Genomic DNA, 18,515 nt, shown 5'->3' on the forward strand with positions numbered 1-18,515 from the left:
AGGATATGTCACTTGTGACAAAAGCAGAAGTAAATTTGATTGACAACAAAGGAGGCTCCATTTTAAAGCAGTACTGCAAATGTGAACTTCAGAGGGGCAAATTGCATCGATCAGGGCAAATGAGCAAGTGGGAATGGGGCTGAAGTCTTTAATTTTAAAAATAGGAAAATTACATGGTAAAAGGTAACTAGTTATAACAAGAAATCTGAGCTGACTTAAAGCACAAGTTTTCCAAGTACCTTCTCCCCTAGTTTCTAAAAAGAAAAACTACAACAAACCAAACACAGGTTTAACAGGTTTATATATAAAATACTACAATGTTTTCCAACTCTACCTGTTGCCAACCCTGTTTTCCAATCCATTTTCAAAAGAATTAGACACTTAACCCATCTAACTAGATGGTTCCTGGCTTTTTACAATCTTTGCTTGGGATTTCTTCTCTTGCTCAAACCTGAGCAATTAGTACTTATTTACACTACAGACCTTTCTCTCCTTTTAACAATTGCCTCCTCAGCCCCTCCTTTTCCCTTTCTCATCTTCCATTGGCTAACAGAACCCAAATGGTAGTCAGGGCCAATTAGGACTCTCAATCTTCTCACCTTTCATTGGCTGGCTAACAGAGCCCTCTAGCTGTCAGCCAGTTGGGTGTCTCCACTTCCATACCTCTCTTTGGCTAGCATAAACCATCTCCCCTGAATTAACCCTTTCTATAACCTAGACTCAGAGGCCTTGCAGGGTCATTACAAAATATTTTTTAAATTACTTTAAAAATTATTTTTCCAAACTCTGCTCGTGTGGTAGAGATATAGTGATTGATCCAAGTTAACCTAAATAGTGTCATGGTTGAAATGGGAACATATATCTCTCTGGATTGATACAATGATTGATTTACAACACTGCTGGCTCTTCTCCCCTCCCTGTTGAAGTTCAGATTCTAAATTCCTTGGGATAAAAATCTTTATTTTTCAAACTTATTTTATTCTGTAAAATTTACATATACTGATGGTGTAAAATAGTGTATAAATAGCAAAAATTTCACTATTGAGTTTGAGTCCTTTCAAAGGAGCTGATGTAAATGTAATAATTTTTGCTATTGATAATTCTATGAAATGAAATTATACATTTGTGTCTTAATAATCTTTTGAGCATGTTATTTTAAATATAGAATATATTTCCAATAGGTTTTTCATGTGTTTTTTTTTAAAAACTTTTTCTTTCCAGAAAGATTAAATATTTTATCGGTTGGAAAAGTAATGTAAAGAGATCAAAAATAAACAAGACCAAGTAAGTGTGAAGAAGTGGTATGCATGTACAACAGTTTAAGAACATATCTCTATAATATGTGATTCTTTTCATTTTGTATTGTGATGTAAATTGTAAATAAACATTGTATACCTTTTTGTATATAAAATATGTGGGGATCTGTGATTTCCTTTGTTAAGAGGGAAGTGGAAGGGTTGAAAAGCTTCCTGTACCATCAAGGGTATGCATATTCATTCTTGTACATATGTGATGCTGACACACACACCAAATTGTCATTACTCATGATGAGTACCATATATACTCTACTATAAGTTGACCTCATGTATAAGTCGAGGTCAGGTTTTAGAGCCAAAATTATGGAATTTGCCATGACTCATGGATAAGTCTAGGGTAAAACTTGAAGGCTCCTTCAGTGTGTGTATGTGTGCATACAGCAAGAGAGACTCTAATTGAGGCTTTTTGTTTCAACTTTGGTTTCAGCCTTCAACTAGACAGCGACGGCCAGCATGGGTGGGAGAGGATTTAAAAGCAATTAATCACTCGGAACTCTTTCTGCTTGGCAGACAGAGAAAAAGAAATTATCTTCCCACTGCATTGGGAAATCTGAAAGAGCTGCTATCACATTACCATACTGACCCTTCAATAAGTTGACCTGGGATTTGGGGGTCAATTTTTGGGCATACATTTTTAGACTTATAGACAACTATATATGGTATATATTATCTCCACTATCAAAAATGGTATCCCAGTTACCCCTCTGGGGAATGCAAGATGGAAAGTGCTATTGTGTTTCGCTTATGAGTTTTCTGTACACATCTGGCTACCAGATAATGGACTAGATGGACCCTTGTTTTGATCTAAAACTACTCTTACTACATCCTTAAGAGCAGGGGTAGGCAACCTGTGGCCCGTGGGCCGGATGCGGCCTGGCAAGGCCTTGGGACCGGCCCCAGCCCGGTCCTGCCGCCGATTGCTGCTGGAGACTTTGGCGTCTCGTGTGAGGGTGTGGGGCCTTTGGCCTATCAGAAGGAGGCAGGCAAGGGGGGGCAAGCGGCGGGCAAGGGGGCAGTTGTCTATAGAAGCCTCAGAAACATGCATTTATCTTAACATTTTTTTAAAAATCAGCAAATTTTTTCGCATGCCCTCCATTTTTTTTTAAAAAAGTGTCCTCCATTTGAAAAGTTTGTCCTACATTTGTCTTGGTTTATTTGTTTATTTAATTTTTTTTAAAAAAAAACTATTTAATTATTTAATTTTTGGCTTCGGCCCCCCAGTTGTCTGAGGGACAGCAACCCGGTCCCTGGCTCAAAAAGGTTGCCTACCCCTGCTTAAGAGAGAGGAATGAGCATCGGGATGGGATATTACCTTTCAGGGCTAACTAATTTGTCAGAATATGGGTTTATATAGGTCCAAAAACACACTGCAGAAATAACCCAGTTTGAGACTGCTTTAGCTGCCCTGGCTTAGTGCTAGGGAATTTTGGGAACTATAGTTTTATGAGATATTTAGCATTCTCTGAGCCATGGCAGTCAAAGTTGTCTCAAACTGGATTATTTCTTCAGTGTGTTTTGTACTCAAGAAGAAGATTTCTTCCATCGTCAGTATCAAAGAATTCAGGAAAAAAAAGAATTTTTGTGCATTAGACATTTGCACAGAATTGGAAACAAATGGCCACAACTATTTATTGATTACAGCTGCAGTTAGTTGATGCATGCATGGGATCTGATCCGGGCATTGGCCAGCCCTCCTGCTGCCCAATGAGACAAATCCTCCAGTTTTACTGGAAAATGGAAATTGAATGATGGGGACTCACCTGGCATGAAATCCTCCCAGGTGAGGAACCCCTGCCTTTGCTTGAATGGGGGTGACAGAAATGCATCAGCCCTGCATCTGGGCTACCCATTACCTCTGTCTTTACCCTTTCTAGAGTATTGCCAACCATCCTGGATCCAAATCCCATGTTCCGCGCCCATAGTTCACATTCTTAGGGATTGATAATGACATCAGCAAAAATAATGAGGTGACACAAGAAGCAACTGTGGTCATTAACAGTGGTGCATCTGCATAGTTCAATAAATTCAACAGGAGACTGTTAAAACTAGATCAAAATTATGCCCGGAGAACGGAGTTTGAATTCAGAATTGTTTGAAATCTTGCAATGGAAATATGGTAATTTTCTAATCACTGTATATACTCATGTATAAGTCTAGAAATTTTAGTCAAAAAATTGACCTATACAATTGACAAAAAACCTGGGTCGACTAATTCATGGGTCAATGTAAGTACTGTACTTTAACTCATATGGATATGTATGTATGTAATGGAGCCATCCCCTCTACTCTCCCATGCATCCAGCCTTTAGGATGAGCACAAATAGTTATGCCTGCCAGAATTTTCTGCGTTCTTCGGGATAATTTTCCTTTGCATCATCCTTTACATCCTTTGTTACATGCCTCTAATTTTTACTCTCGACTTATCCATGGGTCATATCAAAATCCATAATTTTGGCTCCAAAACCTCCCCTCGACTTATACAAGAGGTTGACTTATCGTTGAGTGTATACGATAACCTTTTTGTCTCTGGCAGGAATTTCAAAGTAAAAAGACTAATTTTAATATAGGAAGTCTAGATGCAGAAAATCAGGACACATTATTGGTGGCATGGTCAGAAGTCCTGTTATATGCATTTTCTTCCATTCCGATTGTTCAGAGAGTCTTGCTAAAAATAAGACAGGAGAAGGTGCATATGATTATAATTGCTCCTTGCCAGCTGTGCAGACCATGGTTTCCAATGCTGGTGGAAATGTAAGCTGAAAGGTCATTTCGATTGCCACTTAGGGAGGATCTGTTGATACAAGGCCAAGTGTCAAGTCTGGATCCAGGTTGGCTAAAGTTAGCTGGATAGAGGTTAAAAGGAGGCAATTAGAAAATGAGGATTATTGATGTTCAGTAACAAACACTGTTTTGCAATCAAGAAGGAAATCAACCCACTGTGTTTATGAAAACACTTGGAGGACTTTTCTGAAGTTGTGTATAGATCATTCAGTGGCACTGAAAGATATATCGTGAAAGAGATCTTGGCTTTCCCTCAGGGTCATTTGGGGAAAGGTTTGAGACCAAATATTTTAAGGAGACAATGATCAGCTTTGTTCTCAGTTTTATCAGATTCAGGAAATCCACTATCTTCTCATCAACATATTAATAGATTTATAAGAGGTGCTATTTTAAGTGCTCCACTGACACTTCATAGGTTTCCGTCTTGGTAATTAAATTTGGTATTGAATGCATTGAGAGTCCCTTTGATCCTTTAAGGAAACATCCTTAAAGTGTTGTTTACAGTGTTCTTCTTAGGGCCTGTACAGACAGGCCAAAATAAAGCTGCTTCGGGTCACTTTGGAGGCATGCTGTTTAAATGATGCATGCGTCCTAAGAGTCTGGAAGCCACGCCAAAGTCACGCTCCAGTCCTTAGAATGCGTGTCTGACTATGCCTGGCTTCTCCTTTCCACTGTATAACAAACTCCAGGAGAACATGGTCACTTCCACCTAATGATCCCACCAGTGGGTTTCCATGGCTAAATGGGGGTTTGAAACATGGACTTCGGACTCCTAGTCCAGTATTCTAACCACTGCACCATACTGGCTCTGAAATGCTTCAGTGCCTTCACATAATTAATACAGATATCTGTTAAACACAAATACAGTGGTCCCTCCATATTTGGTGCGGTTAGAGGTAAAGGACCCCCATGAATGTGGAAAAACCACAAACACCTCAGAGAACACCTCACTAGGAATCTCCAGGGCCTCCAGTGCAATTCTGTGGTCAACATCTGCCAGAAGTTGATCACAGACTCATGCTGGAGGATCTACAAATGCCTAGAAAAGTGTTTTCTCTAGGAATGTCTAGGTTCTTCAGCAAAACTCTATGGTCAACTTCCAGCAGAATTGCACTGGAGGACCTAGAGAGAACATATTACCATATATGCTCAACTATAAGTCAACGTCATGTATAGGTTGAGGGCAAGTTTCTGGGCCAAAATTATGGATTTTGACATGATCCATGGATAGGCCAAGTGTAAAACTTGGAGGCTTCTTCAGTGTGTGTATGCGAGCAGCAAGAGGGAAGCAGCTATCAATATGAGGCTCCAGTGTCTCAGTTTTCATTCCCAAGACAGCGAAGCATGCGAGTGGGAGCGGGACCATTAAACAAACAGCAATCAGTCAATCACCAAGGACTCTATCTGCATGGCTCAGGACAGAAAGAAACTGCATGGGGAAATCTGAAAGAGATGCTATCACATTACCATACTGATCTGTAAATAAGTTGACCTAGGATTTTGGGGTCAATTTTGGGGCATAAAGTTTTAGACTTATCAACGAGTATATATAGTAATCAAAACCACAAATAATCAAATCTGCAAAAGTCAAAGTCACAAATGTGGAGGGCCAACTGTAGGGTTTTATCTTTAAAAATTAGTTAAATAGAGGAGACATAGAAGCAGAGTACAGTATATGGGTACTTCCAAAGCAATGATTTTGAAGTCCTGAAAGATCAAATTAGAAAAATAGTTGTTTCTGAATTACCAATACAATCAGCCTTCTGCAAAAAAGTAACAAAATATGCTTTTAAAACAAGTGATGTGGATAAACAATTTTTAAAAATTACAGTCCTCCTTTTTTGCAAAGATATTAAATTATTTTTAACCCCAATGATTTTTATTGGATAGGTAATTTACATAGTAACTGTAAAATTATAGACTAAAGAGGTCCAAAAGCATGACATCTTACAAAAAAGGCAAAATTTGTTTCAGATAGTATATTATTAACAAAAAGATGTGGAACTATTACCAGAGTGCAGTCATCAGATGAATCTGATAATTATTCACAAATATTCATCAAAGGTATTAATTTTACAAGGTAAAGGTATGGTTTTACAAGAGTCTTAGAAGTTCGCAGAGGAATCTAAAAAAGCGGATGATGAGTGATTATACAGTGATCGCAAGCAAGGTTAGGATTATGAATTATAGATGCACTATGCATGTTATAATGCAGGTATAAATGTCTACTTTGAGTCTATTTAACACTTTCTACTGTTTTTGTTTGTTTCCAGAATGGTGATGTACAAACAACTATTTTTTGCTGATGAGATATTACAGAGATGTTTGCTTTATATCCAGACATTGTGTGTGGATGTGAGTAGTCCTCAGGGGAATATAGCTTCACAGGATGTAGCTATCCATTTTATAAAGGTGAGAAGAAATAATATTTAAAATGCAAAAGATAATACCAATCTAATTTTTTTTTACTTATTGTCTCAGCTTACAACATGAATACAGTTAAAAACAATCAAAATATCATCTGAAAACCAGGCACTTAATTAAAACAATTTAAGGGAATTTAAAAACATAACAAGAAGGGACCCACCATTAAAAGACTTCTCTGGAACAGCCTTTTAATGGTCAAATGCCCAGCTGAACAAAAAGATGTTTGTGGCCCAAGGAAAGTGTATCACTCGTCCCCCGGGTTACGAAATTAATTCGTTCCGCCGCCATTTTCGTAACCCGGAAGTCTTTCGTTAGCCGAATCCCCATAGGCGCTAATGGGGAAAAGCCGCGGCTCTGCCGCGGCTCCATTTTAAAAAGCGCCAGCGTTTTTTCGCAACCCGGGTAAACCTTCGTAACCCGGAAATAATTAATTAATTTTTTTTTTCGTAACCCGGAAATTTCGTATCGCGGCGCGTTCGTATCCCGGGGTACCAGTGTATCTCTGTGTGTGTAGGGGTGGAGGGAGGCTAGTTTGCTATGGGAGACTGAATCTGTGAAACTACTGCATGCTCCAATATCTTTTCAAGGAATGGTATACAGTACTGGACAATTTTGCCCTGGTCACTATATTCAACCCGCTTTCCGAAAATGCAGGATCCAGCCACTTTTTCCTGCCCATCTGCTCCGGTCCCATGTTATTCTGCTACAAAATAAAGGTCCTTACCAAGGATTTAATAGAAGTATGAAACATTTTAAACAAATCATCTTCTTGTATATCACTCTTCTAAAATCATAAAACCATAACAAAACCTCCCGAATTATTCATATATTCAGTGAACATATTCCATTCTTTCTTAAAATAATTTTCACATGAATCAATCATATAATTTTAACAACAATTCTTCTTGCAAAAGGGATTGTTGTCTCTTTCCTTTTTTTAATGCATAGATCATTTTAGCTGAAGTTATTTATTGCAGTATTCTTCTTTAGTTCACGAGATGGCCAGAGGAGCTAACCAGGTCTGCAGGAATCAATGCTCTTTGACAGTTTGTCCCATTCAACTCCTACCCTCCTCAGCCACTTTTTAAAATTCTTCATACCAATTGGTCGCATTTTGCCTCCTCAGCAAAATTACATTATTATTTAGGTAGACAGACAGGAAACAGTAATGAGGAAAAATGGAAATGATGAGATGAAGGAAAAGGAAGAGAAAGGGGGAAAAACAGCACTGCCTCAAAAAAGGGGGAAAGCCAGAGAAAGAACAAGGAATAATTTTTAAAAAAGAAAACTTCTCAGATGGCCTCCAAACCACAAGCCTCTGAGGAAGTTACAGCTGAAAATTTAAAGAGGATATTTATCACTACCAGTGAGAGTGAAACAGAAGAGATGAGCCCGCTAGCAAGCCAGAGAGCTGCTGTGGGAAAACAGAAGAAAATACATGGAAAACCAACAGGGCGCGATTACAACATTGAAAGGATGGAGAAAAAGCGAGTTACCTCTAAGGTATTGGGGAAAGCATCCAATATTGGCAACAGACAAGAGAAATCGGTGCTGAAGTTGCCATTTTGAAGAGCGTGACTCCATCTAGAGGGGAGGGGCTGCCTCTGTACGAAGCGCCTCCTCATGCACTTTTGATTTAACTACTGTATTTTCTGGCGTATAAGACGATTTTTTATACACCGGTTTCTGACCCCAGAGACAGGCGAATGGTTTAGCCACCACTCTGTCTTTGGGGTCCTTGCGGTTCCTTTCCCAGAAGGCACCGCGGCCAGGCTCTCTCGCCGCCATTGCTGCTGCAAAAGGTGGCAGAGAAGCGGCCCCAGAGCTGGTTGGGCCGAGGGAAGCAGGGAAACTTCTGACATGCCGCGGAAGCCACTGGAGGAGTGGAGTAACTTGGGCGGCAGTGGCGGCGAGGAATAAGGGGCCGGTTCTTTCCCTGTTTCCCTCAGCCCAACCAGCACTGGAGCCGCTTCTCCGCCACTTTTTGCTGCAGCAATGGCGGCGAGAGAGAGCCCGGCCGCGGTACCTGGCTTCCAGGCCTCCACAGAGGCCCCCTCCAAGCCTGCACAAGACCACCTTACTTCGGCCTATAGGAGGCCAGGAACGCTGCCGACCTGTGACTTGGGGGTTGTTTTATACCCCCAGTTGCCTTATACGCCAGAAAATATGGTACTGAATAGACTGTTTCAGCATACACACAGGCGCAGAGGAAATGGCTGAGTTAAGGGCTGTAGCCTCGCATGACCTTATACGGGAGGCGACCTCAGAGAGAAATGCCTCATCATGTGCAAGTTCAAAGTCTCCGTCAGCGGCATGACCGCTACTACTATAGCAAGACTCTCCCTATGGCTACGGCATTGGGAGGCGGATCAAAAGTCCTGGTGGCTAAATAACTACTGCAGCCACTCACAAACCATAGGTTTGCGAGTTCATTACCAGCATAGGGCTCAGGTCGACTCAGCCTTGCATCCTTCTGAGGTCACTAAAATGAGTACCCAGATTGTTGGGGGCAATCGGCTTACACTTTGTAAACCGCTTAGGGAGTGCTGAAGTACACTGATAAGTGGCATAGAAATATACTTGCTATTGCTATTGCTATAGAAACAATCTAGCTTTTGTGCATTTAGGGAAGGTATACTATTTGGTGAAACAGCCTTAGAAAAGATATTAATGGAAAATGCATACAAAAGGCAAGATATGCCTATCATACAAAAGAAAAAAAAGGAAACCAGGTTTCTTCGAGGAGGAAACTATTCCTTTCGAAGGTCAGAAGCACACAAAAGTATAATGAAAATAGGTGGCAGTGACAATGGTCTAGAACAAGAGAGCAAAATGGAAGAAAATCCTACTTTTATAGGCAGCAACAAAATAGGATTGGAGGACAACCTCAGAGAAGAGGAAAACAACAATATTGACAATTCAGTAATACCAGTGATAGGACGTCTTCTGCTATTCGGACACTTATGGCACAACATAACATCCGAGTGAATCAAGGCTACAATTCAAGAGGTCCCCGATAAACATGTATGCCATCTCACCGGTATCAAAGCAAAAAAATAAAACATGACACAGAAATACAGGAGATTCTTCATTTATTAAAAATAGATGCAATAGAGAAGGTACCAGTAAAACAACAAGGTTCAGGAATTTATTCAACTTTCTTTACAGTTCCAAAATCAAATGGAAAATACCATTATGTTCTGAACCTGAAATACTTAAATAAGTATGTAAAATATTACAGGTTCAAAATGGAGACGTTAAGAATGATACAAAACAATTTGGACTTAGTAGATTGGATGGCATCTATAGGCTTGAAGGAAGCTTACCTTAATGTCTCAATGGATCCATCAAACAAAAAAATCTATGATTTCAAATATCAGGTAAACCATTATCAGTTCAAAGCCCTTCCTTTTGGATTGGTGTTGGCTCTCAGAGTCTTTACGAAGATCTTAATACCAGTAATAGCATACCTAAGACAGATGAAAATAAATTTGTTTCCATATTTAGACATATTAGTGAAGGCAAAGACCAAGGCTCAGCTACAACACATATACCATACACATATTGGAAAAACATGGCTTTCTTATCAATTACAAAAAAACTCAGTTAATACCACCTACATCTTTAATGCATTTGGGAGCAGTTATGAATACCAAAACAGGTTACATCACCATCGGAAGAAAGGAAGCAGAAATTAAGACAAGCAATACTAAAAACACTACACAAAGAAAGATTACTGCTAATTAAGTTAGCAAACATAATGGGAACATTGATATCTTCAATGCAACTGGTTCCTTGGGGACAACATCATTGTAGGATACTACAAACACCACTAATACCACATCAAAGGAACATTGCAAGAAAATAATGATATCAGGTAAAAATGTCAAACACAGTATAACAACAGATAACAAGGTGGATCACAACGGCAAAGACAGATGAGGGAGTACTTTTGAAAACACCAGATTATACAAGGAATAACCACAGATATGAGCCTTTATCGATGGGGAGCCCATCTAAAACAGGTAACAGCTCAAGGGAAATGGACATTACAAAACAAAAAGCACAGCATCAGCTACTTGGAATTGAAAGCTTTCAGACTTGCCCTACTATAATTCATGAGACACACCATGAATTATACCATGTGCAAATCAGGTCGGACAACATGACCGTAAGAGCATATACGCTGGTGCCTCGGGTTACGAAATTAATTCATTCCGCCATTCCTTTCGTAACCCGAAAATTTCGTAACCCGAAAAGGCTTTCCGTTAGCACTGGAAAGCCTATAGCTGCACTTTGCAGCATTTGAATTTCGCGCCGAAATGAATTTCGTAACCCGAAAAATATTTCGTAACCCGAAACAGTTTTTGCCAATCCAACTTTTTCGTATCCCGGAAATTTCGTAACCCGATCATTTCGTATCCCGAGGCACCAGTGTATAATGAAGCAAGGAGGTTTTCATTCCAAGATATTGGTGATGGAATCAAACATTGTTCACTTAGGCAGAAAAACATCTAAAATCACTGACAACAGTATACTTGAAGGGAGCACAAGGGCAGACTACTTGAGCCAGAACAGACTGCATCATCCAGGCGAATGGGAACAGCATCTGGAAGTTTTTCAAAAACTTAGGAGAGGTGGGGCCTGTTCACAGTGGACCTCTTTGCAACAGCACAGAATGTGAAATTACAACAGTACTACTCCATAGATGGGAACAGGGAAGCAGAAATGAACAATACGCTGGCGAAGCCATGGCCCAAGGGATGTCAATATGCATTCTTACCCATTGCGATAATTCAGAGGGTCATAAAGAAAATGCATTAGCAAAAACCAATGGTAGTGTTAGTTGCACCTTATTGGCTGAGATGGTTCCCTCAACTTCTTCAGATGTTGGTAGCTCATCCATACAAAGTACAGTGCGTGCATGTCACACGCGGGTGCAACTTATGCAGCTTTCAGCATATGGTGAAAGCTGCGCCGGAAGAAGGCTCGCCCCCCCCTTTAAATGGGGCTCGAGCATACACAGAATTCCCCTTATATGGGGGGGGGGGTCCAGAACAGATCCCCCATAAGGGAAGGGACCACTGTACTAAGCAGAGAAGATCTATTAAGTCAAGGGCCAATTATACATCCAAACCTGGGCTGGCTCAATTTGGCGGTTTGGAGATTGAGCACTAAAAATTGATTAGAAAAGGATACTCCACAGAGGTGGTAGAAACGATTATGGCATTGCGAAGAGAATCCACAACATTAATATATGCCAGGACCTGGAAGACTTTTGGAAGGTGGTGTTTAGAATGTACAACTGATGGAGGTAAACATTAAACATGTCTTACAATTCCTACAGGATGGTTTGAAAAAGGGACTCAGGCCAAACATATTAAAGAGACCAAAATTAGCATTGTCTACAGTTCCATAGTTTGAGAGTGTTCCTTTATCATATCAACAATATATAAAACATTTCTTAAGGGGAGCAACTCTGAAATCATTCCCAACGAAGCATAGGTTCCCTTTATGGGATTTGAATTTGGTACTCAACAGGTTAACCAAGAGACCCTTTGAACCACTGTCCATGACCACATTGAGAATGTTTACTTACAAGGTCGCTTTTCTGATAGCTATAACGTCAGCAAGGAGGATATCAGAATTGTCGGCATTATCCATAAATTCACGTTGTTGTAAAATAGAAAAAGACAGAGTAGTATTGACATTCCGAAATGTCCAAACTGTTTTATAATAACAAAGATCATAGAATCACAGAATTGGAAGAGACCGCACAGGCCATCCAGTCCAACTCTCCACCATGCAGGAAATCCAATCAAATCATCCCCAGTAGATGGCCATCTAGCCTCTGCTTAAAGACCTCCAAGGAAGGAGACTCCACTACACTCCGAGGGAGTGTGTTCCACTGTCGAACAGCCCTTACTGTCAGGAAGTTCTTCCTAATGTTTTTTTTAATTATATTTTTTCCTGTTTCTTACAAACATAATGTGAACATGATACAATACAATACAATACCATACAGTACAATATATATATATACATACACTTGACCAGACACAATCTTGAACACACTAAGGACATTGGAATAACTAAAATAACATATAACATACACAACACTTCCCATTGCTCGGATCTCTACTTTATCAATACATTTTCTCATTGTTTTATCTTAAACCCTGATATTGTTCTTTTCTGTTTCCCTTCATCAAATAAAAGTATTTTCCTTACAAGTTATCAAAATACAACAGTCATCTTTTCATAGACAGGGTTATCATATCACCTCTTAACCTCCTCTTCTCCAGGCTAAACATCCCCAGCTCCCCGAGTCGTTCCTCATAGGGAAAGGTTTCCAGACCTTTCACCATTTTAGTCGCCCACCTTTGGACACGCTCCAGTTTCTCAATGTCCTTTTTGAATTGTGCCCAGAACTGGACACAATATTCCAGGTGGGGCCTGACCAGAGCAGAATACAGTGGCACTATTACTTCTCTTGATCTAAACACTACACTTTTATTGATGCAGCCTAAAATTGCATTGGCCTTTTTAGCTGCCGCATCGCACTGTTGACTCATGTTCAACTTGTGGTCTACTTGGATTCCCAGATCCCTTTCACATGTAGTTTCATTCAGCCAGGTGTCCCTCATCCTATATCTGTGCATTTCATTTTTCTGCCCTAAGTGCAGTACAGTACCTTACATTTCTCTGTGTTGAATTTAATTTTGTTAGCTTTGGCCCAGCTTTCTAGTCTATTCAGATCATTTTGAATGTTGATCCTGTCCTCTGGAGTATTAGTTATTCCTCCTAATTTGGTGTCATCTGCAAATTTGATGAGTATGCTCCCAATTCTGTCATCCAGGTCATTGATAAAGATGTTGAATAACACTGGGCCCAGGACAGAGCCCTGTGGGACCCCACTGGTCACTTCTCTCCAGGGTGAAAAAGAGCCATTGTTGAGCACCCTTTCGGTTCGTCCGGTCAACCAATTACAAATCCGTGTAACAGTTCCTTTGTCTAGCCCACATTTTACAAGCTTGTTTGCAAGAATGTCATGGGAAACCTTGTCAAAGGCCTTAGTGAAATCAAGATATACTATATCCACAGCATTCCCTTCATCTACCAAGCTGGTAATTTTATCAAAGAAAGAGATCAGATTTGTCTGGCATGACTTGTTTCTCTGAAACCCATGTTGACTTTTTGTGATTATGGCATTGCTTTCTAGATGTTCACAGACTCTCTGTTTAATGATCTGCTCCAGAATCTTTCCTGGTATTGATGTCAGACTATCTGGATGATAATTGTTGGGATCCTCTTTTTTCCCCTTTTTGAAGATGGGCACAACGTTTGCCCTCCTCCAGTCTGCTGGGATTTCTCCTGTTTTCCAGGAGTTTTCAAATATGATTGCCATTGGCTCCGATATTACATTTGCCAGTTCTTTTAGTACCCTTGGATGTAGTTCATCTGGTCCTGGAGACTTAAATTCATTTAGATTAACAAAGTATTCCACTACTATCTCTTTACTTATTCTGTGCTGAAATTCCCCAATTCTGTCCTCTGCTCCATTATCCTCAGGTTGAGCACCCTTTGCCTTTTCTGGGAAGACTGAAGCAAAGAAGGTGTTGAGTAATTCTGCCTTTTCTCTGTCCTCTGTTAACATTTTGCCATCTTCTCCACGCAGTGGCCCTCCCATTTTGTTCTTCCTTTTGCTGCGGACATATCCAAAAAGTCTCTTTTTATTCTTTTTAACCTCTCTAGCAAGCCTGAGCTCATGCTGCTCTTTAGCTTTTCTGACTTTACCCCTACACATGCCTGCTATTTTTTTGAATTCCTTTTTTGTGATTTCCCCCTTTTTCCATTTCTTGTACATGTTCTGTTTCAAACTTAGCTCAGTTGAAAGTTCCTTAGTCATCCATCCTGGTTTCTTGAGACACCTCCCATTTTTCTTTCTCACTGGAACTGTTTGAGATTGTGCCTTCAGTATCTCCCTTTTGAGAAAGTCCCATCCGTCCTGAACTCCTTTATCTTTTAGTATTTCTGACCATGGAATCGCCCTCAATACTTCTCTAAGTTTACTGAAATCCGCTCTCCTAAAGTCTAGGATGCGTGTTTGACTCTGCCTGGCTTCTCCTTTCCACTGTATTACAAACTCCAGGAGAACATGGTCACTTCCACCTAATGATCCCACCACTTGCACCCCATTAACCAAGTCATCCTTGTTGGTTAGGATCAGATCTAAAATAGCTGACCTCCTTGTTGCCTCTTCCACCTTTTGGACAATAAAATTGTCTTCCAGGCAAGTGAGGAATTTGCTAGACCTTGAGGATTTTGCTGAGTTTGACTTCCAGCAAATATCAGGATAGATGAAGTCACCCATCACTACCACATCTCTCTTTTCTGACTGTGTGGTCATCTGTTCTAGAAAGGTATCATCCAATTCCTCAGTCTTACTTGGGGGTCTGTAGTAGACTCCCACCATAACATCCTTGTTGTTTCCCTCACCTTTAATTTTTATCCAGATGCTCTCCACCTGGCTTCCATGATTGATGTCCTGGATCTCTTCACTGGTGTAAATATCTCTGACATGTAGTGCTATTCCTCCTCCTTTCTTGTTTGGCCTATTTCTCTTTAAAAGGTTATACCCCTCTATTTCCACATTCCAATCATGAGACTCATCCCACCAGGTTTCAGTGATGCCTATTATATCATATTTGCTTTGTTGTACTAGGAGTTCGAGTTCATCTTGCTTATTTCCCATGCTCTGTGCATTAGTGTAGAGACATCGCAGACCATGGGTCCCTTTTACTTGCTGCCTGTGCAAGTTTTTTTGCCTCCCACTGTTGGGTCCTTGCACTTTTTTTTCTTGTTTCCTCTATGTCAGTTTGACTATTTTCGCCATCCCTTTCGCCTTCCTTAATATTGTCTCCCTTCCCCTCGGAACTCAGTTTAAAGCCCTCCTGATCAAGTTCTTGAGACTGTTGTCAAAAACATTTCTTCCAACTGGCGTGAGATGCAGCCCGTCCGTTGCAAGAAGTCCCTCCTCATGGAACCGCAGCCCATGATCAAAGAATCAAAATCGTTCTCGGCGGCACCATCTGCGAAGCCAGTTGTTCACATCCGCTGTTTTCCTCTCCCTTCCTGGACTGTGCCCTTCAACTGGCAGAAGAGACGAAATGACAACCTGTACATCCATTCTTTTCAGTTTCCTACCAAGCGCCTCGTAATCCCTTTAGATGTTCTGCAGGCTGTGTCTTGCAGTATCATTGGTTCCCACGTGGACCAAAAGGAAGGGCTATTTGTCAGTAAGCTTGACCAGTCTTGTCAGCCTCTGTCACATCACGGATCTTTGCCCCTGGGAGACAACACACCTCTCGAGACATCTTGTCAGGCTTAAATATCACTGCTTCTGTACCCCTCAGCAAGGAGTCTCCCACTACGACCACACGCCTCCTACGAGGCTTAGCAGCGACTGTTCCCTTGGGTGGGACTCTCAGGCTTGCCTGCTCTGTCCCTGAAGTCTGTCCATGCTGCTCTTCTTCATCCTCCTTGATAAGGGAAAGAGCTTTGAATCCATTCTCTTGCTGCAAGCTCCCCAAACAATCCCTTCTTGGCCTACTTCTCTGTGTGACATTCCTCCAGCTGTCTGCCTCCTGCGTATGTTAAGTGACCTCCTCGGCTCCAGCATCTTCCACTGCGTGGTATTCATCCAGGATTGTTAGTTCTGTTGTGTCCAGGAAATCCTCCTGCTCCCTAATATGCTGAAGTGTAGCTACTCTGGACTCCAACTGCTGCACTTTCTCCTCCAAGAGGGCTACCAACTTGCACTTGGGGCATGTGAAGTTCTCCACTTCTGTAGGCAAGAAGAGAAACATCCCACAAGTGTTGCAGGTGACTGCCGTGGTTCCGTCTGTCCATACTGAAAAGTCTTAGGGAAATTACTGGAACAGGACTGTGGACTTCCTCCTGAAAAAAAATCCTCCAGAAAACACCAACGTTAAAGCCCCTGATGTTTCAACAATTTGTGGCAGTGAGCTCAATCAACTCTGCCTCTTCTGTAGATTTCCTTGGATGAAAAAAATGAAATAAAAATAGAAATAAAATTAACGGTGCGCGGCCCTGGGAGGAGTAATATAGAGCTCGTCTGCTAGCTCCGCCCCCTAGTGACTCACAGATGGGGCTCACTGAAGATGTGACTACAAGCACACTCTTCCTAGAGTTTAAAAACAATTAAACAGTCACCACTTAAAATGGCTGCCCAGCTACCTCTCTCCTCCTCCTCTCTAGCAGAAACTGCTCTGGGGAGGCTCTGGGAGGAGTAATATAGAGCTAGTCTGATAGCTCCGCCCCCTAGTGACTCACAGATGGGGCTCACTGAAGTTGTGACTGCAAGCACACTCTTCCTAGAGTTTAAAAAACAATTAAAGAGTCACCACTTAAAATGGCTGCCCAACTACCTCTCTCCTCTTCCTCTCTGTAGCAGGAACTACATATATCTTCCAAATTTTTGCCCTAATCCATGACATCCAGAGGAGATTAGATGGCATACACTGGATGTCAGAAGAGCCATAAAGTTATATATAAAGAGAACAAGATCTTTTAGGAAAACAGAATCATTATTTGTTTCCTTTAATCCAAGGAATATAGGTCACAAGGCGTAGAAAATGACTATTGGAAGGTGGATAAAAGTGTGCAACTTTTCTGTTATAACTGAGAAAAGAAACCAAGGCCAGGTCCGGTTTGGCCGCATTCAACAAGATCTATGGCCACTACATCAGCATATTTGGTGTCAGGATCACTAACGGAAGTATTTGACGCTGCGGGATGGAAAGAGCCATCAACATTTATTCAGCATTACAAAGTTGATAAATATCATTCTGCTAAACCAGTGTTTGTCAGGACTGTTCTACAGTCTGTTTTGTCAAAAGATTAATCCCACCCATGAAGAAAGGGTTTGGGTATATGCCATGAGTAGTAGATTGCTCCTCCGGCCATCTCGTGAATGAGAAATTGGATTTACTGTGAAGATTAATTCAGAGCTGGCTTGAGGACCAATCCACACCGGCCCTAAAGAAAAAAAACAAACAGATAGGATTGTAGGATCAGTAAAGCTTTATAAATAAACTGGCTGAGGAGGGCAGGAGTTGAACGGAAAAAACTGACAAAGAACATTGACTCCTGCAGACCTGATTAGCATGAGGGAGAACCCATGAGTAGTGGATTGGTCCTCAGGACATCTCTGAATGAATCTTCACGGTAAATCCAATTTGTCAGTCTTCTCCAACCATTCATCCAAATGTCCTAATAGAAATAATGCAGGTCCCAGCTGAAGTTTAGTTTTCAGAATGTCTTCCATCAATTCATGAATTTGAGTCCATTTTTTAGCTCTTTCACAAGTCCATCACATATAAAAAAAATTGTTTGTTCTCATTTCTGAAATTTTCAACACAAATTTTACTAACCTTTATATATCTTAGGGACAAAATAGACAGCCCCGATAGGGTGGCTTAGAGCCACCCCATTTAGGCTTAATTGGGGCCTCTGCAAACAGATTCATGGCCTCAATTCAGCCAGCTTCCGTCTCAAGTAAGAACAGAAAATATCTATTCCTACTTGTGACAATTAAAAGCCACCCCTTTGCCTCTGGAGCTGGATTTTTGCCAGCTCCGGGGCATGTGGCATCTAAATGCCACGTCCCCAAGTCATCCAGAAGCCGCCCAGTGTGTAATTGATTGCGCGACTTGGAGGCGTGGCACATGTAAATAATAATAATAATAATAATAATAATAATAATAATAACTTTTATTTTTATACCGCTTTTCCAGAAGATCAAAGGGGTGTACACACATTTTAAAACCAGTTACAACACGTCATAAAATAGATAAAACCAATAACAATATACAAATCTAAAATCTACAAACAGTCATTTGAAAGGGTGAGGAAGAAAATTGATGGGATCAAAATACTCTAGTTCATTTTCCAGAGGGGAAGGCTTGA

The 18,515-nt window shown here is 40.8% G+C and overlaps 1 protein-coding gene across 1 annotated transcript in view; it reads left to right on the top strand.

Moving 5' to 3' along the window:
• Positions 1-18,515, top strand: part of DNAH14 (dynein axonemal heavy chain 14) — a 390,714-nt gene that overhangs the window by 35,401 nt on the left and 336,798 nt on the right. Inside the window, 2 exon segments of the mRNA XM_042445585.1 lie at positions 1,222-1,284; positions 6,371-6,509. Coding sequence (XP_042301519.1) covers positions 1,222-1,284; positions 6,371-6,509 — 202 coding nt within the window.

Source organism: Sceloporus undulatus, chromosome 1 (genome assembly GCF_019175285.1).
Source record: "Sceloporus undulatus isolate JIND9_A2432 ecotype Alabama chromosome 1, SceUnd_v1.1, whole genome shotgun sequence".
NCBI classification, from domain to species: domain Eukaryota; kingdom Metazoa; phylum Chordata; class Lepidosauria; order Squamata; family Phrynosomatidae; genus Sceloporus; species Sceloporus undulatus.